Here is a 26,790-nt window from a genome sequence, read left to right on the forward strand (position 1 = left end):
AAAATGCTGGAAAAACTCAGCAGGTCTGGCAGCATCTGTGGAGAGAGAAACAGAGTTGACATTTCGAGTCCATATGATCCTTCTTCAGACCCTGAGGAAGAGTCATACGGACTCGAAATATCAACTGTTCCTCTCTCCTCAGATGCTGCCAGACCTGCTGAGTTTTTCCAGCATTTTCTGTTTTTGTTTCAGGTTTCCAGCAGCTGCAGCATTTTGCTCTTGTCTTAATGCTTTTAGTGATACTGGTCAATGTTGTCTGGCACTCTCTGCTCTTTTGATAGTGCCACAGAATCTTTCAGATGAAAATGTAATTGGATGTTAAAGTTACCAGGTTCCTGTTGGGTCAGGAGACCAAGGGAAATGGATCCAAGATGCATAAATGGAGTCAAGATACAGATCACCCATTTCTACTTGAATGGCAAAACAGGTTCAAGGGGCTGAATGGCCTCCTCCTGTTCTTATGTACAAATATCCCTCAGCAAAAATATTAAACTAGAACTGAACCCAGATTTTTTTTCCTTCAGCAGTTAAATTTTAAACTCTTAAAGCCTCAAACCAGCTTGCACACTGCTCTATCTTAGCTGCAGCGCAACACACTGTGAGTTTCACTGTGTAATTTTCCTGCTATAAAACAATATCAGCAATGCCACGGGAGATCAGCTAGTTAATTCACAAGCTTCAAACCGAGTCGATTTGCAGGGGTTTCCATTTTGGAATGTGGATGGGCTGATGGGCTGTGAGGGCTTTGGATTCTTTTACACAACCAGCCTGACACTGTTCCCCAGTAGCTTTATCAGTGTCAGCCATGGTTAGGTGGGTAGCATGTTCACCTTTGGAGTCAGAATGTCATGGGTTCAATTCTCACTCCAGACACTTGAGCACAAAACCTGGATTGAGAATCCTAGTGTGACACTGAGGGAGTGCTACACAGTCAAAGGTGCTATTTTTCAGATGGGACATGAAACTCAGGCCCTGTCTGCCCTCTCAGGTGGATACAAAGGATCCTGTCGGTGCTATTTCAAAGAAGAGCAGAAGAGTTCAACCCGGTCACCTGGTTGATTATTTATCCCTTGACCAACCTCACTAAAAAACAGGTTCTCTGGTCATGAGCTCATCGCTGTTTGTGTGATCTTGCTGTTTTTCGCAAGTTACAACAGTGACTTCACTTCCAAAATACTGAATTGTTCTCTGGAAGCTTTAGAACGTCCTGAAGTTGTGAATGGTGCTATATAAATGCAGGCTTTTTGTTTGTTTAAGCATGCGATCCTTCTTATGATTGTACACATTGCTCAAAGCAGCCTAGTCGATGCAGTACCAGCTGGGTTAAGTATGTGCTGGTGTTGCACAGACACTGAGCAAAGCAAATATTCTGGGCCAGGGCCAGAAGTTGGGGCTGGGTCAGATCTCTGATCTTTCCAGAGTGCAGCGATGGAAGGCCCCAGTAAAAAGCTCCCATTGTCAAAATGTTTTCACAAAATCTTAATGTGTTCACAGAAAGCCAGCATCAAGGCAGTATACTATTCCCCTTTCTGAAAAGATAGGAGCATTATTGATCTTGGCCTTTATACTAGAGCCCTGCATATCTTACATAAATTTCCACAGTTCTGTCCATTGAGGTGCAGTTGATTTCTTCACATTACACATCACCGTGAGAAGAAACTCTTCATATACCAAAACTTGCACCAGTTTGTATAGTTAGGGCAGCTCTAGTCATTTCACCGAATCACAGAATTTTTACAGCCAAGGAGACCATTCATCCCATTGTGCCTCTGCTGGCTCTTTGAAGTAACAGTTGTGTTAAGTTCCATGACCTGACTTTTTGTCCGTAACCCTGTAAATTCCTCAACCTCAAGCACCTCTGCCAATTCCCTGTTAATATTATTTATTGAATCAGTTTCCATTGCATTTTCAGAACGAGCATTCTAGATCCTGACAACTCTCTGAGTGAAAAACATTTTGTCTCATCTCCTCTCTAGATCTTTTGCCAATGATTCTGAATTTATGGCCTCTGGTCTTTGGCCCACTCTCCAGGGGGAATGGGTTTTCTCTAGTTACTCTATCAAAACCCCTCTCATCACCCTGAAACCTCTATTAGGTCATGTCTTAGCTTTCTCTGTTCCAATAAGAATAATCCTAAATTTTCCAAACTCCCCTCATGACTGGGATCCCGCAGCCCTAGTGACATCCTGATAAACTTTCCCTGTACTATTTTTAAAGACCATTTACATGAAAACTATGTGGAGATGTAGAAGCACAAGAGTTTCTTTATAAGAAAGGAGTTTTGATTGAGTAGATAGGGAGAAACTGTTTCCAATGACAGGGGAATGAGCAACCAGGGAACACAGATTGATGGTAATTGGCAGAAGAAACCAGAGACAGGATGAGGAGCGATGTTTTTTTTTGCAGTGAATTGCTGTAATCTGCCTGAGAGGACAGTGGAATGGGGTTTAATAATAACTTTTAAAAGGAAGTTGGAGGAAACAAATTGCAGAGCTATGGGGAAAGAGCAAGGGAATGGGACCAGTTGGATATCTCTTTTGAAAGAGCTGGCATGGGCACAAGGGGCTGAATGGCCTTCTCTGTTCCCTATGAAGCACCAGAATAGGCACAACCACCTGTCTCAGTGATGACCTGCTCGGTGTTTCTCCACTGACCCCTGGCCTTTGGGACACACTAAAAATGCTGGAGTCTCAGTGAATACTGAGTGCAGGAACCTCAAGGATCTGTTCAAATTCTTCATAGAGACGCGAGACATTCCTTTGATAGGAATGTAACCCAAACATTCGACTTTATTGCTTTTAATTGGTCACTTGAACTTTGTAGTGGTCAACAGGCATTCTGCTAATAGGCACGTTATTACTCATGTTCTGTTTGGGGAATGTTTATTTATAGGCCTGAAGTGTATCCCCACTAGCCACTTACAATTAAACATAAGTAATAATCTTCACACTCTTCCCTTGTGTGAATTAACGGAAGCAATCTCAGGTTGATTAACAGGCTGACAGGCTGTGATGTGAACACTTCTTCCATCACTGTAGCCAGCTGACAGATTGACCCTATATGGCATGAAGGTGTTATGGACTCCCACAACCCATAGGATTGGTGGGGGAGGGAAGGATATTCCCAGCCACCAGACTCCAGCTTGCCACTGGATATGAACACACAATTCCAAGCTGGAGCTCTGGTTTCCACTCACTCGGGAACAGGTTTGGAATCCTGTGCTCTCCAATCTGGAGGTGGCAATGCTATCACTGATCCAGGGGCTCGCTGCCTGAAAATAATGAATGGCAAAGATAAATTGCTGACACTTTGTGCTAGTAAATTGCTGAGTCAATGTAACTAACTGTGACCAACCACTTCCCACTGTAGAAGAGAGCAATGGTTTGAGGCAGTGAAGTTACAGCTGTAGCTTCTCTTTGCTCCAGTTAGGGCTGGTCACAGGATTTATACTGACCCCTGGATCTTGGATCAGATATGGGCATTTTCATTTGGAACAAAGCAAAATTGCCCCTCCACTCCAAACCCCATCATAGTGGCACACCTCACAACAAAGTTACAAAGTGTGGAAGGTACACATGTAGTGGACTTGTGGGCGGGGGAAGTGTTTGGAGCTGAGAGTCAACTCCGTTTGATTTCCAGCTTTTGCTGGCATACATCCGAATTCTCTTTGGCATGAAGGCCAACTCTCAGCTGGCAGGATATTGCTTATACTGACACTGATTTGGAACACGCGAGTTGGCACCAGTGCCTTGCATTGTGGAGGTCAGACCATGAGGCTGGTTCGAGTTCCAAAAATGTGCCAGGAGCTGTGCAGTGAATGGTGCGGAGGTGAATGGGGAGTGGCCTCCAAGCCATGAACTTAAGGAAGTCCCCACTGCAAGACAAAGCCAGTCAGTCACAGATATGTCAAGCCAACATCAGTCATGAAAGCAGAGTGGATTCCTTATTGGAATGCCTGGAATTAGTTTATACACTCATCTCCCAGCTGGATTGGCACTGTATAATTTTTAAAAAATTCTTTCCTGGGATGTGCCATTGCTGGTGAGGCCAGCATAATTGCCTCTTGAGGAAAAGGTAGTGGTGAGCCTCTACCATGAACCTCTGCAGTCCCGGTGATGCAGGTACACCCAAGGTGCTGTTAGGGAGGGAGTTCCAGGATTTTGACCCAGCTACAGTGAAGGAACATCAACGTAGTTCCAGATCAGGATGGTGTGTAGCTTGCAGGGGTACTTGCAGGCAGTGGTGTTCCCATACATCTGCGGCCCTTGTCCTTGTAGATTATAGAGGTCATGGGTTTGGAAGGTGCTGTCAAAGGAACCTTGGTGAGTTGCTGCAGTGCAGTGATGGTAATGCTATTGAATGTAAAGGGGAGATGATGCATGGGCTCTTTCCTGAATATTTACAAAGCTCAGACCTCTCGACTTTGCCAGTCTTCCACATGATGGGCAGAATGATCTCCTTCTCTGCTGAATGATTCAAGTAATCTGAGGACTCAGCAAGTTGGAAAATATGGAGAGCTGGATTTTTGATACTTCATATCAAGGAAGGTTGACCAACTCTGGTTGATTGTGTGCCTGGAAGTTTCATCACATTACCTCTTGTCCAACCCCCACCCCCTGCACTTCTGCCATTGGTCCTTCTCACAGCCAATTGGAGAAGGAACAGGTGCTTTGTTGCCTGATTGGATGATTCTTGACTGTTAGTGAAGGAGACATTTCCCTTCTCTCTGAAAAAGATATTTCAGTATAAGCAATATCCTGGTGTTAATCAGTCTGTTCCGCCGATGCTGCCAGACCTGCTGAGTTTTTCCAGGTAATTCTGTTTTTGTTTTGGATTTCCAGCATCCGCAGTTTTTTTGTTTTTATATATGTATGGGGCCTGGATACTGTCACCAAACTTACTGCAGACTGGGTATGAGTTCAGATTCTGTGGCAGGAGGTGTTGGTGCCCCACTCCAGGGCCTTGAGCCCATAATCCAGGCCGACACTCTCAGTGCAGTACTGATGGAGTGCTGCACTGCCGGATGAGACTTGCATTAATATAGCATCTTTTTCAAGCTCAGCATGCCCCAAGGACCCCACACAGCCTACTTCTGAAGTGCAGTCACTTTTGTTATGTGGGAGACATGGCAGCTAATTTTATGCACAGCAAGATCCCACAAACAGCAGTGTGTCAATCATCTGATATTTGGTGATGTCAAATGAAGCATAAATATTGGCCAGGACACTGGAAGAACTCCCCTGTTCTATATTGAGGTTGTGCCATGGGATCGAGAGAGTAGACGAGGCCTCGGTTTAACAAAAATCAGAAAGAGGGCACCTCTGACAGTGCAGCACTCCCTCAGCACTGCACAGAGTGTTAGCCTAGATATTGTGCTTAAGCCTCTGCACTGGAGGCTTGAACCCACACTTTTCTGACTAGGTATTACAGGTGTGCTTTAGAAAGTAAAAAGAGAGGGCGAGTGTGGGGGTAGGGGAGGAGTGTAATATCTGGATCCATGAACCCCATTACTCCTGACAGTAAAGCTTCCCTTTTTAAGCTGCCACTGATTCTTACATTTGCTTGAGAATTTGCAAATAGTTTCAAAGAATAGGGAAAATATAAAGAATTCTATTTTCTTTACTCAAGGTTGTAAAAGTAATAAAGCAGGAGTTTGACTTTTATTAATCAGCGTCTGTGCCTTAAAGGTAGTATGACTCTTTAACTCTGCCTCCCTATCTTCAGATCTCAGCTTACTGAATTTTCTGAGGAGTTGGTTTTTATCAAGTCACCAACCCCAGCCCCCTTGAGGAATGACTCTGAAGAATGCAAGGTTTAACCTGCATTGATCTGTGATTTTACAGGATGATAAAACAGTACAGTTCATTGGGAACAAAAATAAAAATAGCTGGAAAAACTCAGCAGGCCTGACAGCATCTGCGGAGGGGAAGACAGTTAATGTTTCAAATCCATATGACTCTTCAACAGAACTAATGAAAAATAGAAATGAGGTGAAATATAAGCTGGTTGAGGAGGGCGGGACAGGTAGAGCTGGATAGAGGGCCAGTGATAGGTAGAGGCAAAGAAGACATTGCCAAAGATTTCATAGACAAAAGGACAAAGGGGTGTTGATGGTGGTGATATTAGCTAAGAAATGTGCTAATGGTGACATTAAGGGTAGAAAGCAGGACGAGCATGTGACAAATAGCCCTAGTGGGGAGTGGGGTGGTGGGAAGGGATCGAAACAGCCTTCCCTTCCTTGACCTCTTGTCTCAATTTCTGGTGCTAGACTGTCCACCAATATTCATTACAAGCCTACCAACTCCCATAGCTACCTCAACTACAGCTCCTCACACCCCGCTTCCTGTAAGGACTCCATCCCATTCTCTCAGTTCCTTCGCCTCCGTCGCATCTGTTCTGATGATGTCACTTTCCAAAACAGTTCCTCTGAAATGTCTTCCTTCTTCTTTAACTGAGGTTTTCCACCCATGGTGGTTGACAGGGCCCTCAACTGTGTCCGGCCCATCTCTTGCGCATCTGTCGTCACACCTTCCTCTCCCTCCCAGAAACATGATAGGGTCCCCCTTGTCCTCACTTATCACCCTACCAGCATTCAAAGGATCATCCTCCGCCATTTCCGCCAACTCCAGCATGATGCCACCATCAAACACATCTTCCTTTCACCCCCCCGTCGGCATTCTGCAGGGACTGTTCCCTCCGGGACACCTTGGTCCACTCTTCTATCACCCCCTGCACCTCAACCCCCTCCCATGGCACCTTCCCATGCAACCGCAGAAGGTGCAACACCTGCCCCTTTACTTCCCCCCTCCTCACCGTCCAAGGGCCCAAACACTCCTTTCAAGTGAAGCAGCATTTCACTTGCACTTCCCTCAGTTTAGTCTACTGCATTCGCTGCACCCAATGTGGTCTCCTCTACATTGGAGAGACCAAACGCAGACTGGGGGATCGCTTTGCAGAACACCTTCGGTCTGTCCACGAGCGTAACCCAGACCTCCCTGTTGCTTGCCATTTCAACAAACCACCCTGTTCTTGTGCCCACATGTCTGTCCTTGGCTTGCTGCATTGTTCCAGTGAAGCTCAACGCAAACTGGAGGAACAGCACCTCATCTTCCAATTAGGCACTTTACAGCCTTCCGGAATGAATATTGAGTTCAACAACTTCAGATCATGAACTTTCTTCTCCATACCCATCTCCTTTCCGATCCCCCTTTTTCTAATTATGTATATTTTTAAAATATATTTTTATTTTCCCACCTATTTCCATTATTTTTAAATGTATTCCCATCCATTATTCTCCACCTTTTAGCCTATTTCGATCCCTTCCCCCCACCCCGCCCCCACTAGGGCTATCTGTACCTTGCTCGTCCTGTTTTCTACCCTTAATGTCATCATTAGCACATTTCTTAGATAATATCACCACCGTCAACACCCCTTTGTCCTTTTGTCTATGACATCTTTGGCAATCCTTATCACTGGCCTCCACTTATCTTTGCCTCCATTTATCACTGGCCCTCTATCCAGTTCTACCTGTCCCACCCCCCCCCCAACCAGCTTATATTTCACCTCATTTCTATTTTTCCTCAGTTCTGATGAAGAATCATACGGACTCGAAACATTAACTGTCTTCCTCTTCGCAGATGCTGTCAGACCTGCTGAGTTTTTCCATCTATTTTCATTTTTGTTTCAGATTTCCAACATCCACAGTATTTTGCTTTTATCTTACAGTTCATTGGGAGGCCATTTGACCCATCAAGTTTGCGCTAGCTCTTTCAAAGAACTCAGTTAGTCTCACCACTTGCACTTATACAGTGACCTCAAGAATGCTTTACAATACCTTTTTTGTTTGGAAGTACAGTCACTGTTGTAATGTAGAAAGCATGGCTGCCAATTTGTACACAGCAAGATCCCACAAACTGTGCTCTCCCCAGATTTCTGCAATTATTTCCCTCCTCCCATGTATTTATCCAATTCCCTTTTGTGCTTTCCTTGTTTCCTGCACTGTGTGCAAATCTTAATATCTGCTTTATCCCAGAATGCCTTGTCCTTCAGGAGACATCTATCCTCCCGCACTCACCCTAATTGAGAACAAAATTATTGGACAAATTAGGGAAGTGGCTTCTGATGAACAGCTACTCAGATCAGCCCCAATCTCATTGAATGCCAAGAAGAGCCATTTCTTGATTCTATGCTTAAGGCCTGAGAGACAAGGGGGTTTGTAGTTGACACAGATTAGCTGGGCAAAGAGTTCTCCCTGGTCGATGTTTCTCAGCTGACATCATCAAAATAAATTATCTGGCCATTGTCTCATTGCTGTTTGTGGCTCAAAAACAAAAAGTAGTGTATTGGCTGTAAAGCACAAAAGTTCCTTATTTCTTGTCAGAGTTGTACCTTTCTATTGTCGAAAGGTTTGCTGGTGTTTATGTGTTCCTATTAATGCTTATTGTGGTAATTCTTTCTATACATTGAAATTATTGATGGCCAAACGATATAAGATTTGGATCTCAAGAAATCCTGAGAAAGAAACAGAAGACGCTGGAAGTATCGGAAAGGTCAGGCAAATAGAGAGGGAAACGATCCCTTCGATATAAAATAGCTGCTAATAAATCCAATTGGGAATTCAGCAGAAACTTCTTTACCCAGAGAGTGGTGAGAATGTGGAACTCGCTACCAAAGGGAGTGGTTGAGGTGAATAGTGTAGATACATTCAAGGGGAAACTGGATAAACACATGAAAGGGAAAGGAATAGAAGGATATGGTGATAGGTTGAGATAAAGAGAGGCACAGGGAGAGGGTCATGTGGAGCATAAACACTGGCTTGGACCGGCTGGACTGAATAGCCTGTTTCTGTGCAGTAAATTCAATGTAATTTGATATTGTTTATATTGCATTTTATGGCGTTAAGTTGAACTACTTGGTGGTATCAGACTTTGTACTTCCAGGTGTGTGGTAAATGGGGGTGTTTTGGAGTGGGCTCGGACTTGCTTGGATCTGTGAACCCCTCTTGGAGATCTATTGAAACTAAAGCTTCTCTTTTTACGCTGCCACTGAATGTTATATTTTCAGGAGATTTACTTTGTAATGTTTTTGAGAGCAATAAAAAATACAAACACATCCAGCCTCCTTAAATCAAAGGCTGTAAAAACGCAGCCATGGCGTTAGTCCAGAGAATCTGTCCTTTGATTCTCAAAGTACAAAACAGCCAGACTGTGGCCCAAAGTATCATCTCCTCAGTCCAGAGAATGCAGCTTTGACTGAGGTTGACAAAACCTCTCTCCAGCCCTCTCCTCCCTTTCACCTTACTCAACTCTTTGTGAGTGGTGCTAGCTAGGATCCGCTGCCAGTGAAAGTCAGACTTGGACTAATGCTATAGGGCAATCTTTGCTCTCTAGAGCTCAGTGAGATGTTAAACAGGTCGTGGTAGCTCAGTGTAGAAAGATACAACAATGACTGCGATTGAGCGGAGCCTGTGAAAGGCCGGGAGTCACATTCCCTGACATGTCACCTTGCTAGCCCTGAATAAGATACTGAGAGCAGAGAGGAAATTCATTCGACCCATGCTGCCTGTGCCAGCTCTTTGAAAGAGCTATTCAATTAGCCCCACTCCCCTGCTCTTCCCCCACAGGCCTGCATTTTTTCCTTTTCAAGTATTTGCACAATTTACTTTAAAGTGTTTCAAATCAGGCTGCCCAAAAACCGGAGTTGTCCGAAAATGTGCCATGCATCAGTTTTAATTGAATAAAATTTTAAAAAAAACTTGCCTGGACAATTTGGCTGGGTGCTACATTGGCACCGTGTGTATCAGACTGGCTGTGTTATCCCCTTCTCCAATTGCACACTAGTCTATTCTGGCAGTCCAAGGGACCCTTCAACCCCCCTACTGGCCTGGCCCATGGCTCAAACCATCTGACCCAAAATCCGGCAAGATCTAAGCTCTGGCATGGCCTTATCCTGAGGTTGCTGGTTGTGAGACACTGCAACTGTATTATTTATTCTACTTCCATCACACTTTCACATAGTGCATTCTAGATCACAACAGCTCATTGCATTAAAAAAAAACTCCTCACCTTTAATTCTTTTGCCAATCTGTGTCCCTCTGGTTATTGACCCTCCTTATTTACTCTATCAACAACCCTTCATAATTTTGAACATCTCTATAAATTTTCCCTTAACCTTCTTTGCTCTAAAGAAAACAATCCTAGTGTTGTTACTGCAGTCGAGACTAGTTTGCCTCTTTGCTGAATCTGATTCCTTTAAAATTCTGAACCTTGGTCTTCTTTCTCTGCTGCCTCATTGAAAGAAGTTGGATTAAATACCTGTGTTGTGGTCAGCATTAAAGTTCAATGGAGATTTTGGTTGAAGTGTTGGATACTCTTGTTTGAGAATGGGTGTTGTCCCGATTGAACCCATTCATTAAAAAAAATATTCTTAACAGAGGCTGTGGGTGTCACTGGGTAAGGCCAGCATTTATTGCTTATTCCTAGTTACCCTTGAACCGAGTGGCTTGGTAGGCCACTTCAGAGGGCAGCTAAGAATCAACCACATTGCATTGGCTCTGGAGTCACATGTAGGCCAGACTGGGTAAGGATGGCAGATTTCCTTCCCTAAAGGGGCATTAGTGAACCAGATGGGTTTTTTACAACAGTTTCGTGGTCACCATTACTGAGACTAGCTTTCAATTCTAGATCTTTTTTCATTAAAAAAATTTGAACTCCAGCAACTGCTACAAAGGGATTTGAACCCACATGCCCAGGGTATTAGATGGGTCTCGGAATTACTAGTCTAGTGATATTACCGTTATGCCGCCATCACCTCCATCACATTAGGCACCAATAACTGTGAAGTGTTTTGCAATGTCCTGATCCCAGGAATGTGCGTCTGTTTTCTCTTCAGTTTTGGAATGAACTGGACACGGGATAGAGAATAAAGACAAACTCTGAGCGAGAATGATGGACATGGACTATTTAATGCTTTATAATTTTACACTTTAAAACTCTCTCCTCCAGGAATTTCTGGAAGATCCGAAGTATAAAGATGAAGAAAACCTGGCAGAAAATCTGGAATCTTTCAAAAGTAAATGACAGAATGTTCCTATTGCTCCCTACTGTTAGTATCAGTCTAATTGTGGCTCAGTGGCTTGCACAGTTGCTTTGGAATTTTAAGGTGCTGGGTTCAAATCCTGCTCCAGGGCTTCAGCAGAGCAAGCAAGGTTGTGACGTTCTAGTGCACTGCACTTTCAGAAGTTCTGTTTTAGATGACGTGTTAAACCATGGCCCTACCTGCCTGCTCAGGTGGAAGTAAAAAATCTGGTGACACTATTTTGAAGAAGAGCAGGGAGTTTCTTCCCACTGTCCTGACCAATTTTTATCCCTCAGTCAACATCGCAGTAAAAAAAAAAGCAAGTCATTATCACTTTGCTGTTTGTGGGAGCTTGCTGTGCGCAAATTGGCTGACATGTTTCCTACATTACAACAGTGACTATATTTCAAAAAATACTTCATTGGCTGTAAAGCACTTTGCGATACCCAGTAGTTGTGAAAAGTGATATATAAATGAAAACCTTTCTCTCTTTTCCTATTATTCCAATTGGTGCTGGTTATCCTAGTTGATATAGGGTACCCTTATGATGTCAGATGCCCCTGTTGTTGCTGTGTATTTTTCTCAGTGTTAGGTACCTGGTTGGGTGCCAGTCATCCCTGTGGGTGCTGGGTGCCCCCTGGTGCTGAATTAAGACCTGATGGGGTTGGATTGTGATCTGTGTGGGTGTTGGGATATTGCTTGATACATCAATGTGGCTGCTGATAACCTGGTAAAACCATTTTGTAGCTACACAAAGGACAGGCCACATTAACACCTTGTCCTTTTCTCTTTCCCATTCACTATAAACAATCTCGAGCCGCCTCAGGAAGTGTTGCTAAAATTCAATTATCCTTTGCTGGTGATGATGAACCCTTTATGTTTCCCTTTAATGATTCACATTGAGATGGAATGTGGAATGGATTGTCAGAAGCATGAAACATCAGAATGCGTTCACCTTTTACATTACTTATAGCTTACAGTCAAATAAATCTCTGTGAAATGGCCACATTATCTCCCTGTTAACTGGTAAGGTGGCAAAATGATCATTGAATCATACAACATAGGAGGAGGCCGTTCAGTCCAAAATGCCTTTGCTGGCTCTTTGAGAGAGCTTCCAAATTAGTCCCGCACTCTGTGCTCTTTGCCCGTCTCCCTGTAATTTGTTTTCCTTCAAGTATTCATCCAATTTTCTTTTGAAAGTTATTATTGAATTTGCTTCTATTAATCTTTCAGGAAGCACATTTCAGATCACAATAACTCACTGCACAAACAATTTTTTCCTCATTTCCCCCCCGGCCCTGCCTACCCAGCTTATATGCCAATTATCTTAAATCTGTGTCCCCTGGTTACCACTGGCAGCCATGTCTTCAGCTGTCTAGAGGTACAACATGTGGTCCTTCAATCCTGTTTACCTCAGCCTTTCCACATGCCTTTGTGTCTGCAGATTGCAGATTGAGTTCCTGTGCTAAAGAGTTTTTACCATTATGAGACACCCTTCGTTCACCCCTCCCTCCAGTGTTCCTGATGGGTGACCAGGAAGTGGGAGGGGGGGTGGGGGGAGGTGGCATGAGGTGTCATCCACTCCCTAGTCCTTGTCCAGCATCCCTCAGGCCAACGTTATGAAGTTCGGACACCAGGCACCCACAGGGATAACTGGCGCCCACCCAGGTATCCAACACTGAGAAAGATACACATGTCCAACAGTGGCATCTTACGTCGTAAGTGTACCCTGTACTAACTGGGATAACCAGCATCGATTGGGATAATAGGATAAGAAAGATTGATTTTCATTTACACAGCATTTTCACTACCACTGGATCTCTCAAAGCTCTTTGCAGCCAATGAAGTAATTCTTGAAGTGTAGTCACTGTTGTAACACGGGAAACGTGGTAGTCAATTTACACACAGCAAGCTCCCACAAACAGCAACACTCGGCACGCTCTGTGTTATGGGTGTCGTTGGCAAGGTTGGCATTTATTGCCCATCCCTGGTTGCACTTGAGAAGATCGTGATGATGCTTCTCCTTGAATTGCTGCAGTCTGTGTGGCAAATGCTCCATCACCAAGACAGCTGCCTTCCATCTTTGTAACATAGGAACAGGAGAAGGCCATTCAGCCCATCGAGTCTGCTCCTTGTCATTCAATACGATCATGGCTGATCAAAAACTTCAATGCCTTTTACCCACACTATCCCCATAGCCCTTTACATTATCATTAATCAGAAATCTATCAATCTCTACCTTAAACATACTCAATAACTGAGCTTCCACAGCCCTCTGGGGTAGAGAATTCCAAAGATTCACAACCCTCTGAGTGAAGAAATTCCTCCTCATCTCGGTCCTAAGTGGCTTCCCCCTTATTTTGAAACATCGTCCATCTCTACCCCAGCTCAGCTCATCTGCTGCTGAAACCTTCGCCCGTTTCTTTGTTACCTCAAAACTCAATGATTCCGATATTCTCCTGACCAGCTTCCAACATTCTACCCTCCGTAAACTCCAGCTCATCCAAAATTCTGCTGCCTGTTACCTAACTCACATCACCCCCTGTTCACCCATCACCTCCTGTGCTTGCTAACCTACACTGACTCATGGTCCGACAATGCTTCAGTTTCAAAATTCTCACCCTTGATTTCAAATCCGCCCACTGCCTCAACGTTGGCTATGACTTTGACTTCCTCCAGCTCCACAACCCTCCGAGATCTCCGCGCTCCTCCAATTCTAGCCTCTTGAGCATTCCTGATTTTAATTGCTCTGCCATTGGTGGCCGTGCCTTCAGCTGCCTGGGCCGTAAACTCTGGAATTCCTTCCCTAAACCTATCCTCCTACCCTCCTTTAAGATGCTCCTTAAACTCTTCCTCTTTGACAAAACCTTTGGTCACCTGTCCCTAATATCTCCTGAAGTGGCTTAATGTCAAATTTTACCTGATAATGCTCATGAAGCTTTACTACATTCCTCCTCCTTCAGATCCCAGGCACTAAAAGGGCGTTGGTGACCATGGATTTCCATTGGATTGGTCCATGATTATGCTTGGCAAAGTACTGCAGCAGTTTGCCATTGCTTTCTGCAGGATGGCTGACCAGGAAACTCTCCCAATCTTACCGCCTGCCATCAGGCGTATTGGAAGGATTTACAGGCTAATAATCAACCTGACTGGCCACGCTGTGAACACATCTTCTATGGCCACCAAGTCCTGGGGTGGAACTCGAACCCAGGGCTTCTGGCCCATAGGTAGGGAGGCCAACCACTGAGCCACAGGGCCTCCTCTTTTATTACACTGTAGGAGCTATATAAATGCAAGTTGCTGTTAATGATTATTTCAATGAGAGAAGACTCATTCTATTCCAAGTTTAATCCTTTTACTGAAATGCTATAAAGCCACAGTTAAGTTAATCGGTCTGTAAATGCATGCAGCTGCTTTGTATTCAGTATAATGTTGAGATTTGTCTGATCTGGTTTTTCTCTGTTTTTGCAGAGAAGTACATGGAATTTGATCTCAACGACCAAGGTGACATTGGTGAGTCTCAGGGTATAGCACACACACAAAGACCTGATCATTCTTTATCAGACATTGAAATGACATTGAGTGTAATGTAAATATTCCACCTGCCTGTGTTGCTTCTGCTCTTTAATGTTTCAAAGAGAAGAAGGTAACATATTCTTCGGCTGTGCTCTGGGCGCCTGCTGGGGGTGTGAAGATTCCCCCGCAGCCTGGTCTCGGCTTATACATACATTTTCTTGTCTTACCTTTTAACTTTCACTCTGAGTTAACCCTTACCATTCAGGAGAAACTTCTTTACCCAGAGAGTGGTAAGAATGTGGAACTCGCCACCACAGAGAGGGATTCAGGTGAAATAATGTAGATGTGTTTAAGGGGAAACTGGATAAGCACATGAGGGAGAGAGGAATAGAAGGAATTGGCAATAGGATGAGATAAAGTAGAACAGGAGGAAGCTCCTGTGGAGCAAGAACACCAGCATAGACTTGATGGGATGATTGGCCTGTTTCTGTGCTGTAAATACTTCATAATATTTCGTAACACATCATGCCTCATGTCATTCACCTCCTTTCGAGGATGACACCAACAGCAATTTGCATTTATACAGCACTTCACGAGAGAGGTTGAAACGTATAAAATTCTTAGAGGGCTTGACAGGATTGTTGCTGAGAGGCTGTTTCCCCTGGCTGAAGAGTCTAGAATACAGCCTCAGAATAAGGGGTCAGTTGGCTAGGACTGAGATGAGGCGAAATGTCTTCACGCAGAGGTTTATGAATCTTTGGAATTCTCTACTGCGATGAACTGTGGATGCTCAGTCATTGAGTTGGCCGAATTGGCCTGAGGGGCTAAATGGCCTTGTGCCTACTCCCACAAGAATGTGGAACATATTCAAGGTAGAGATTGATAGATTTCAGACACTAAGAGAATTAAAGGAAATGGGGAGCAGGTGAGAAAGTGGATTGGAGGAAGAAGATCAGCCATGATCTTATTGATTGGTGGAGCAGGCTCAAGGGGCTGAATGGCCTACTCCTGCTCCTACTTATGTTCTTAACTGAACACAGTCCTGAAGGAGCAGTGACCTGATCCTGTACATTCCTAATGTATCTACTATTAGCCTCTCTCTCCGTGACTGACTGCAATCTGTTCAGGTAACATCCCCTGCTCATTATTTTAGTTATTAAATCACAGGATCATACAGTGCAGGAGGCCATTCAGCCCATCATACTTGTGCCAGCTCTTTGAAAGAGCTATCCAATTAATCCCACTTCACTCCTATTCTTTCCCCATAGCCCTGAAAATTTATCCTTTTCAAATATTTATTCAGTTCCCTTTTGAAAGTTCCTGCTGATCTGTTTCTATGGCCCTTGCAGGAAATAATCTCGTCTCCTCTCTGGTTCTTTTGTCAGTTTTCACAGATCGGTGTCCTCTGGTTACTGACCCTCCTGCCAGTGGAAGTAGTTTCTCCTTATTAAAACTCTGGATAATTTTGAGCCCCATTAAATTTCTCCTTCACCTGCTCTGCTTTGAAAATAAAACAGATTTGCAACTCCATTCATGAGGCAGACAGGAGGAATGTCACGCAGCTCCTTACTGGGAAATATTGCACCCTGAAGCTAGTTACATGGGCAGGGCCAAAGTAATCAACAGCAGCGGTTTCTGAATGATTTATTTTTTTCATTCGTTCTCGGATTGTGGGTGTCGCTGGCAGGGCCAGCAGCTATTGTGGTGAACGTGCTTTCACAGTGATGTTGGGAAGCGAGTTGTCTCCATTCTGACCCAGTGAGGATGAATTGATCATTTTCGGTCCCGACACACACAGCTCGTTGACTGCCGGCTCTCCCTCGTCTGTTTAACGGGTTGGTGAAAGGTTTGTGTAACCATCACAATGGTGACGCGTGGATATCTGTGAAAAGGAACGCACCCCCTGAGACATTTGCGTTTGCACGTCTGCAGTTCACGAATCGCCCCTCTGTCGTGAGTGAGGCCATTCAGCCCGTCTTACGCACACCCGTCCACAGAAAGCCCCACTCCCCATCACAGCATCCAACTGTTCCTTCGCTATCGCCAGGGTTTTACCTACACTAAGATAAAAGCAAAAGACTGTGCGGATGCTGGAAATCTGAAACAAGAACAGGAAATGCTGGAAAAACTCAGCAGGTCTAACAGCATCTGTGGAGAGAGAAACAGAGTTAACGCTTCGAGTCCGTATGACCCTTCTTCAGAGCTAAAGGGGTGTAAAAATGTGATGGAATTTATACTGTTTAAGGGGGGTGGAGGTGAAGCTGGATAGAAGGCCAGCGATAGGTGGGGGCAAAGGAGAGTTTGACAAAGATGTCATGAACAAAAGGACAAAGGAGTGTTAATGGTAGTGGTACGGGCTAAAGGAGGAGCTGACAGTGGCATTAAGGTGAGAAAGCAGAATGTTATAATAGCAGGACAAGGCTAAGAACTCTGGAAAGAACAACATGAACAAGTGACAGATGGCCCTTGTGGGGTGGGGTGGGGGGAAAAAGATTGAAAATAGGATAAAAGGTGGAGATAAAATAATGAATAAATGAATAAAAATTAAAATTAATAAAAATAAAAATGGAAAAATGGGGGTAAAAAAGGGGTGAGGATAGAGGAGAGAGTTCATGGTCTGAAGTTGTTGAACTCAATGTTAAGTCCAGAAGGCTGTTAAGTGCCTAATCGGAAGATGAGGTGCTGTTCCTCCAGTTTGCATTGGGCTTCACTGGAACATTGCAGCAGGCCAAGGATTTACATGTGGGCGTGAGAGCAGGACGGTGTGTTGAAATGGCAAGCGACAGGCAGTTCTGGGTCATGCTTGTGGACCGAAGGTGGTTCCGCAAAGCGGTCACCCAGTCTGTGTTTGGTATCTCCAATATAGAGGAGAATGCATTGGGAGCAGTGAATGCAGTAGCTTCACCTGAAAGGAGTGTTTGGGCCCTTGGACGATGAAGAGGGAGGATGTAAAGGGGCAGGTGCTTCATCTTCTGCAATTGCATGGGAAGGTGCCATTGAAGGGGGAATGAGGTGTTGGAGGTGATGGAGGAGTGGACCAGGGTGTCCCAGAGGGAACAGTCCCTATGGAATGCCGACAGGAGGTGGTGAGGGGAAGATGTGCTTGGTGGTGGCATCGTGCTGGAGTTGGCGGAAATGGTGGAGGATGACTCTTTAAATGCAGAGGCTGATGGGGTGAAAACTGAGGACAAGGGGGACCCTATCATGGTTCTGGGAGGGAGAGGGAGGTGTGAGGGCAGAGGCATAGGAGATGGGTCAGACATGGTTTAGGACCCTGTCAACCACAGTGGGTGGGAAACCTCGGTTAAGGAAGACATATCGGAAGCACCGTTTTGTAAAGTGGCATCATCGGAACAGATACAATGGAGGCAAAGGAACTGAGAGAATAGGATGGAGTCCTTACAGGAAGCAGAGTGTGAGGAGTTGTAGCTGAGGTAGCTGTGGGAGTCTATGGGCTTGTAACGAATATTGATGGACAGTCTATCACCAGAAATTGAGACTGAGAGATCAAGGAAGGGAAGTGTTGGAGATGGATCCTGTGAAGGTGATGGAGGGGTGGAAATTGGAAGCAAAGTTGATAAATTTTTCCAGGTCCAGGTGTGAGCATGAAGCGGCACCAAAACAGTCATCGATGTAGTGAGAAAAGAGTTTCGAAAGGGGGCCTGAGTAGGACTGGTACAATGAATGTTCCACATACCCCATAAAAAGACAGGTATAACTGGGGCCCATGCGAGTCCCCATAGCCACACCTTTTATTTGGAGGAAGTGAGAGGAGTTTAAGGAGAAATTGTTCAGTGAGAGAACAAATTCAGCCAGACGGAGGTGAGTGGTGGTGAATGGGGATTGTTCGGGCCTCTGTTCAAGGAAGAAGCGGAGAGCCCTCAGACCATCCCAATGGGGGATGGAGGTGTAGAGGGATTGGACGTCCATGTGAAGAGGAGGCGGTTGGGGCCAGGGAACTGGAAATTGTTGATATGACATAGGGCGTCAGATGAACCGTGGATGTAGGTGGGAAGAGATTGGACAAGGGGAGAGAGAACAGAGTTAAGATAGGAAGAAATGAGTTCCATGGGGCAGGAACAGGCTGACATGATCAGTCTACCAGGACAGTCCTGTTTGTGGATTTTGGGGAGCAGGTAGAAGTGGGCTGTGCAGGGTTGGGAGACAATGAGGTTGGAATCTGTGGAGGGAAGATGAGGGCAGTGACAGTCCTGGAAACAATGGCTTGATGTTCGGTGGTGGGCTCATGGTCCAGGGGGAGGTAGGAGGAAGTGTCTGCAAGCTGGCGCTCAGCCTCTGCGAGGTAGAGGTCAGTATGCCAGACAAAAACAGCACCACCTTTATCAGCAGATTTGTTCTTTTCAGAATGCTTACCTTTATCCTGCTATTATAACATTCTGCTTTCTTACCTTAATGACACGAGAATTGATGGGGTGGTAAATAGTGAGGAGGATAGCCTTAGATTACAGGAGGATATAGACAGGCTGGTCAGATGGGCTGATCAGTGACAAATGGAATTTAACCCGGATAAGTGTGAAGTGATGCACTTGGGCAGGACTAACATGGCACGGGAATACACGTTGAATGGTAGGACCCTGGGAAGTACTGAGGATCAGAGGGACCTTGGTGTGGATGTCCACCGGTCCCTTAAGGTAGCAGAACAGGTAGATAAGGTGGTTAAGAAGGCATATGGGTTACTTGCCTTTATTAGCCGAGGCACAGAATGTAAGAGCAGGGAGGTTATGTTGGAGCTGAATAAAATGCTAGTTAGGCCACAGCTAGAGTATTGCATGCAGTTCTGGAATCCGCATTATAGGAAGGATGTGATTGAACTAGAGAGAGTGCAGAAGAGATTTACCAGGATGTTGCCTTGTCTGGAGAGTTTTAGTTATGAAGAGAGATTGGATAGACTGGGGTTATCTTCCCTGCAGCAGAGGAGATTGAGGGGGGACATAATTGAGGTGTATAAAATTATGAGGAGCATAGATAGGGTGGACAGGAAGGAACTTTTCCCCTTGTGGAGGGATCAATAACCAGGGGTCATAGATTTAAGGTAAGGGGCAGGAGGTTTAGAGGGGATGTGAGGAAGAATTTTTGTACCCAGAGGGTGGTGGAATCTGGAACTCAGTGTCTGGAAGAGTGGTAGAGGTAGAGGCTTCTGCCCTCATAACATTTAAGCAGTATTTGGATATACACTTGCAATGCCATGTCATACAAGGCTATGGGCCTAGTGCTGGAAAATGGGATTAGAAGAGTTAGGCACTTGTTTGACCGGTGCAGACTCGATGGGCCAAAGGGCCTTTTTCAGTACTGTAGACCTCTATGACTCTATGCCACTATCAGCACCTCCTTTAGCCCTTACTATTACTATTAACACCCGCTTTGTCCTTTTGTTCATGACATCTTTGTCAATCTCTCCTTTGCCCCCACCTATCGCTGGCCTTCTATCCAGCTTCACCTGCTCCACCCCTCTTAAACAGTATAAATTTCATCATGTTTCCAATTCTCTGTAGCTCTGAAGAAGAGTCACATGGACTCGAAGCGTTAACTCTGTTCTTCTCTCCACAGATGTTGTTAGATCTGCTGAGTTTTCCAAACATTTTCTTATTTTGTTTTACCTACGTTGCCTGTCTCTGAGTCCCTCTGGAGGGGGCTGTACTCGTTCTTGTTAGCTGGTCGTAATAGGCTCAACATGGGATCGGTAACTTCACTGCCCCCTTACTTTAAGATTGTGATTGAGAGGTTTGGTGGGGTGAACGTAGAGAAGATGTTTCCATTTGTGAGGGAGATCCTAACTATATTGCAAAAATACAAATTAGAGATTAATAAATCCAATTGGGAATTCAGGAGAAACATCTTTACCCAGGGAGTGGTAAGAATGCAGAGCTCACTGCAATAGGGAGCGGTTGAAGCGAATAGTACAGATGTATTAAAAGGGAAACTGGATAAACATGGGGGAGAAAGGAATAGAAGGATAGGGTGAGATGAAGAGGAATGGGAGGAGGCTCATGTGAAACATAGGCATAGACCAGTTGGGCTGAGTGGCCTGTTTCTGTGCTGTAGACTCCACCCCCAGTGATATGGCTGGCACCATTTTGGAAGGGACCTGCCATTAGGTGTCCTGAGCCCCTGTTTGTCTCAGGCTGTGGACCCCTTTAAGTGTGGGAATTGAAGTCTGGGCCATTGGAACTAACGAGGCCTGAAGAGGGGTGAGCATTTAATTGGACTGCTCCTTTGGGGCACAGATCAATAATTTGGACGACTGCTGCCCTGTGACTCTCCCTTCACCACTGCTGCCCTCTCCCCCAGAGTAAAAAGATACCTCAGAGAGAGAGAGAGAGAGAGGTCAATATCAGGAGTAGTGTTCAGGTGGGGAGTGGAGGCAAAATCTCCAGGGTCAGTTCAGTGCCCGGGTAAGCATAGGTGTCAATGGAATGGTGAGTTATATGGTCTCAATGGTCTTCCCCTGACTCTATATTTGAAGTTTGCCAATGATGTTGTGCTGTGAGGATTTAATGATTGTTTTCCTCTGCCCCACACATTCAGACCTGATGAGCCTGAAACAGATGCTGGAGAAACTCGGCGTTCCCAAGACCCATCTGGAGGTGAAGAAGATGATTGCTGAAGTAACCGGTGGCAGCAGTGAGACCATCTCCTACCGTGACTTTGTCACCATGATGCTGGGCAAACGCTCCGCGGTCCTCAGATTGTGAGTATTGGCGTCACTCAGACTGGTGACTCTCCACCCCTTGCCAGCTTAGTTCAGCGCAATCTCTGTGCATTGCATGTTAGAAGGGACATAGAACAACAACTTATATTTATATAGCATCTTTAACATAATGAAAAGTCCCAAGGTGCTTCACAGGAGCATCATAAAATAAAGTAGTACACCAAGCTATATAAGGCAATAATAGGTCAGGTGACCAAAAGCTTGCTCAAAGAGATAAGTTTTAAGGAGCGTCTTAAAGGAGGAAAGTGATATAGAGGCGGAGAGGTTGAGGGAGGTAATTCCAGAACTTGGGGCCCAGGCAGCTGAAGGCACAGCCACCAATGTTGTAATAACTAAACTCGGGGATGCACAAAAGGCCAGAATTAGATGAATGCAGAGATCTCAGAGGGTTGTGGGACTGGAAGAGATTACAGAGATAGGGAGGAGCGAAACCATAGAGGGATTTGAAAACAAGGATGAGAATTTTAAAATCAAGACATTTTTTGACTGGGAGCTAGTGTAGGTCAGCGAGCACAGAGCTGACAGGGGAATGTGACTCAGTGCAGGTTAAGAGTTTTCAATAACCTCAAGTTTACTCTCAATGCTTCTGTCCTTCAGTGATTCAGTTCCATTCTTAGTTTAAGATTTGATATAATCTTCCCATTAGCCATTGATATTCTGATCTTCAATTAATTCCGTTTTTCCCTCTTTACTCAAATCTGTTCAGAAGGAACTATTCAGAAAAAAGTGCAAACTTTCAGGCAGGGCTCAAAGAAGCCAAAGAACAGGACAGAAAGGCATAAAAGGAATGCAAAGGAAGTGATTGCTAGAGAAAGATCCTTGGCCATGGAAGAAATACTTGAAATTCTGGATTCCAAAGAGGGACAAAAAGATATCTTCAGAAAGGAGCTGCTTGAGGTAGGTTAACAAAAGATGTAGGAAATATCTGTACAATTCACAGTGCAGGTGGAGTAACCTTAGTAAAGAGAATGACATCAAAGAGGATTGGGACAAAGACAGAAGAGGGTAGATGGAAAACAAGGAATGACAACTAGCATCAAAACGGAAGAAATCAGAATAGAACTGACAGGAATGAAAAACAGCAAAACAATAGGACTGGATGAGATAACAGTGGAAGAATGGACCTGCCGAGGTGAGTATGGGGTCCAGGTCCTGAACGAGCTACTTAATTGTGTTCTGATAAGAGAGAAAATCTCAAGAACAAGGAGGCAAAGCATTTTGGCGCCAATATTCAAAGGAAAGGGAAACATTCAAGATTCCAAAAACTCTCGAGGAATTAAACTCTTACCACATACCTTCAAGATATGGAGGAGAATCATGGGACAGAGATTGAGAAAAGTAGTGGAAATGCATGACGATCAGTTCAGATTTATGCCCAGAAGAAGCACCATCAATGTCATTTTTGTTTTGAGAAAAGTGATGGAGGAATATCAGGAAGGCCAATCCAACATGAAGATTGTATTCATCAATCTAGAGAAGGCTTATGACTGGGTGCTGAGGGAGGAAGCCTGGAGATGTGCTAGAGTTCGGGAGTCTCTGAGAAGTATGTCCGACTATTAAACAATATGTTGGAAGAGTACCAGACAAGCAAAGCAGTGTGGGGGAGAGTGAGAGTTGGACTGCAGCAAGGATGAGGCCCTTCCTTTTCCTGATTGTCATGAATGTTCTAACTGAGCAAGTGAGACAAGAAGTGCCATGGTCAATGATGTTTGCAGATGCCATTGAGCCATGTGGGTGGGAATGATTAGAACACGACCGAGTATCTGGAGAAAAGCACTGGAAGATAAGGGTTTGAAGATCAGTAGACCAAGTTTCCAATTTATGGATATCAGTTGAACCTAGGGAAGTGGATCAGAGTGAAGGTGCAAAGACTATGGGTGAAGACTTGGAGAAGGTGAGTAGTTTCAAGTGCCTGGGGTCAGGGCTGGTAGAAGATGAAAGTATGGAAATAGAGATTAAGGAACGGATTAGCTCTGGTTGGAGTAGTTGGGAGAAGTGCAGTGGAATGTTGTGTGATAGAAAAGTATTGCTGAGACTGAAAGGAAGAACCTTCAGGAGGGTGTGAGGTCAGCTTTGTTATATAGTGCAGAAACTTGGGCTACATCAGGAAGAGAGGAACAATGCATGGTTACAAATAAGATGTAGATGCTACGATGGATGTGTGGAGGAATGAGAAAGGACAAAACCGGTACATCAGGGGGGTCGGTGAAGATTGTGGGAGCATCGAAGAAAGTGGCTAAGAAGAGATTGAAATGGTATGGTCATCTCTTGTGGAGAGAGAGAAAGGATTTGTGGTGAATTGAGTGCTGGAGATGGGACTGTCAGGAAGAAAGAGAAGAGGAAGGCCTAAGACTACTTGAGAAGATGCGGTGGAGGGAGACTTAAACACATCGGGATTGGAAGAGGAATGGGTGGTTGACAGAGGGAGATGGAGAAGGATGATCAACCAGTATTGTGGCGACCCCGAGCAAAATGGGAGAAGCTGAAAGAAGAAAACTGAAATCTGTTCCATTCCTTTGTTAATTATTTTGTATCGCTGTTTTATAGTTTTATGTCCCAATGTTTCCTTCCATTTAACATGGGTAAGATCCTTTTTTATCTCATGAGAATTTACTTTTGTTTTTCTAGTTAAGTATCCTTGTCCTTTATTTTTTTTCTGTTCTTACCCTGAATTTAATTAGATTTCAGTCACTGTTGCCCACCTTTGATAGTTTTAAGTTATGTGGTATATTAACTTTTGTTAAAAAGGGATTGGAGAATGTGGTAATCTGAGGTGCACTACACCTTTAAGAAAATGTGAGCAGATTGACCACGTGACTGTATTACCCAATTGCTGTGTAGCACAGGCCTCTATCAGTAGTTTAGATTAGGGTCTGGTTGGAGAAGCACACATTGTGTTAGTGCTCGGTTATTTGTGTAAATAAACAGCACATGCTTCGTCTTACATTGGTCTCTGCGTCTGCGGTATCTTGTTTACCAACTCAGTCAACAGTAGATAGGCGTACAACCATGTGTGCTTAGCAAAGCGACGTGATAGAAGGATAAAAACAAAAAAACTACGGATGCTGGAAATCCAAAACAAAAACAGAATTACCTGGAAAAACTCAGCAGGTCTGGCAGCATCGGTGGAGAAGAAAAGAGTTGACGTTTTGAGTCCTCATGACCCTTCGACAGAACTTGAGTGAATCCAAGAAAGGGGTGAAATATAAGCTGGTTTAAGGTGTGTGGGGGGAGAGAAGTGGAGAAATTTTTAAATTTTAAAAATCTTTTATGCTCCCCCACCCCCACTAGAGCTATACCTTGAGTGCCCTACCATCCATTCTTAATTAGCACATTCGTTTAGATAATATCAACTTTAACACCTATGTGTTCTTTTGTTCTGTTGTCTGTGACATCTTTTGATGATCTGCTTCTATTGATCTCCTTCAAGTTCTGTTGAAGGGTCATGAGGACTCGAAATGTCAACTCTATTCTTCTCCGCCGATGCTGCCAAACTTGCTGAGTTTTTCCAGGTAATTCTGTTTTTGTTTTGCTTCTATTACTGCTTGTTTGTCCCTACAACCACACCAACCCCCTCCACTTCCCGCCCCCCACCCAAACCCCCACCCCCCCCAACACACCTTAAACCAGCTTATATTTCACCCCTTTCTTGGATTCAATCAAGTTCTGTCAAAGGGTCATGAGGACTCGAAACGTCAACTCTTTTCTTCTCCGCCGATGCTGCCAGACCTGCTGAGTTTTTCCAGGTAATTCTGTTTTTGTGACGTGATAGAAGGAACCTAACAGAGTATAAGAGTAAGAAAGTCTTACTACAATTATACAGTGCATTGTTCAGGCCACACCTGGAGTACTGTGTGCAGTTCTCGTCTCCTTGCCTAAGGAAGGACATAACACTTCCTTAGGGAGGGAGTGCAATGAAAGCTCACTAGATTGGTTCTTGTAATGAAGGGATTGTCTTGTGAGGAGAGATTGAATCGACTAGGTGGGCCCCACACACCAACGTGTAAAATGAAGCATGGTGATGTCAGGCATGCGTCCTGATGTTGTTGTGCACCGTTGCAATATTTTGTTCGGTGGGCGTGCACCGGAGTTGGCTGCGTCCCCGCCGAACTGTCAAAGGCCTTTTAAGGCCATTAATAAACCAATTAAAGTAATTTTTGAAGCTGCCGGTCCAACCTTAAGGTTGTCGGTCAGGCGAAGAGCCCAAACGGCCTTTGCATTTTTCAGAAAACCTCATCCATGGGCGTGATGAGGTTTCTGGAAGGTTTCATTTAATAAATAAATACTTTTTTTTTTGCAATTCATAAACATGTCCCAGCTCATGTGACACTTTATTTCAAACTTTCATGATGAACTTAGTCTCCCTGAGGCAGCTCTGTGCCTCAGGGAGTTTCTGCGCTCTTTCACGTGCATGCCACAGGGCCTGGCTCTCCCTCCTCCCCCCGCCTGCACAGGTAGTGCTACCAGATGCACATCACACACGGGCCAATTAAGGCCCGCCCAAGTAAAATGGCGGCGCGCAGCCGATCACCTGCAGCGATTGGCTCCGCGCTCGCCCACGCCCGCTCCGGCCCAGCCTGCCCAACAGGGAGAAAATTCTCCCTATGAAATTCTTAAGGGGCTTGACGGTAGATAATCAGAAAACGTTTCTGCTGACTAGGGAAGCTGGAACACTGAGTCACAGTCTCAGAATACAGGCTCGGCCGCTTAGAACTGGGATGGGAAATTTCTTCACTCGGAGGTTTGTGAATCAATGGAGTTTTCTACCTGTGAATGCTCAGTCATTCGGTATATTTAAGGCTTAGATTTTTGGATAGTAAAAGAGTTAAGGGGTAGGGAGAGAGGGTAGGAAGGTGGAGTTCAGGTAGATTATCCAGGATTTTATTGAATGGTGGAGTTTGCTTGAGGAATGGCCTATTCCAGCTCCTATTTTTTAGAACCATAGAAGTGTTACGGTGCAGAAAGAGGCCATTCAGCCCATCGTGTCTGCGCCAGCCAAAAAAAGAGGAAAACAAACTAGCCGCTCATTTTTAATCCCACTTTCCAGCACCTGGTTTGTAACCGTGCAGGTTACGGCACTTCAGCTGCAGATCCAGGTACCTTTTAAATGAATTGCTTGTTTCAGCCTCGACCATTGATTTAGGCAGTGAATTCTTACATCTTGCTCATTCTCCAGAACCAAGTCAGGCCCTTCCATCCTTGTTGGAGGGGCAGTGTAAGTTTCTTGAGAAGTCTGGTCTCCCCTTACTCCACTGACTTTGATTCAAATGCGGTTTTGTCTTGCGTGTTACAACACTTCATCTAACGAAATTAGGCTGCAGACGTTCTCTGGCCGAGTAGGATCCAGCAAGATTCTATGCTTACCAGACAGAAACACGAACCTGCTTCCCCGGCTATGGCAGTTCTGTATAGAAGATCTTGAAGGTGATAAATAAAGAAATTGCATTTCCCCTGGTGCCTTTTACAAT

The 26,790-nt window shown here is 44.7% G+C and overlaps 1 protein-coding gene across 1 annotated transcript in view; it reads left to right on the forward strand.

Moving 5' to 3' along the window:
* aif1l (allograft inflammatory factor 1-like) overlaps nt 1-26,790 on the forward strand; it is a 39,954-nt gene that overhangs the window by 1,612 nt on the left and 11,552 nt on the right. Inside the window, exons 3-5 of the mRNA XM_041192817.1 lie at nt 11,004-11,070; nt 14,548-14,589; nt 21,139-21,301. Coding sequence (XP_041048751.1) covers nt 11,004-11,070; nt 14,548-14,589; nt 21,139-21,301 — 272 coding nt within the window. The remainder of the gene's footprint in view (nt 1-11,003; nt 11,071-14,547; nt 14,590-21,138; nt 21,302-26,790) is intronic.

Source organism: Carcharodon carcharias, chromosome 8, assembly GCF_017639515.1.
Source record: "Carcharodon carcharias isolate sCarCar2 chromosome 8, sCarCar2.pri, whole genome shotgun sequence".
In the NCBI taxonomy this organism is placed as follows: domain Eukaryota; kingdom Metazoa; phylum Chordata; class Chondrichthyes; order Lamniformes; family Lamnidae; genus Carcharodon; species Carcharodon carcharias.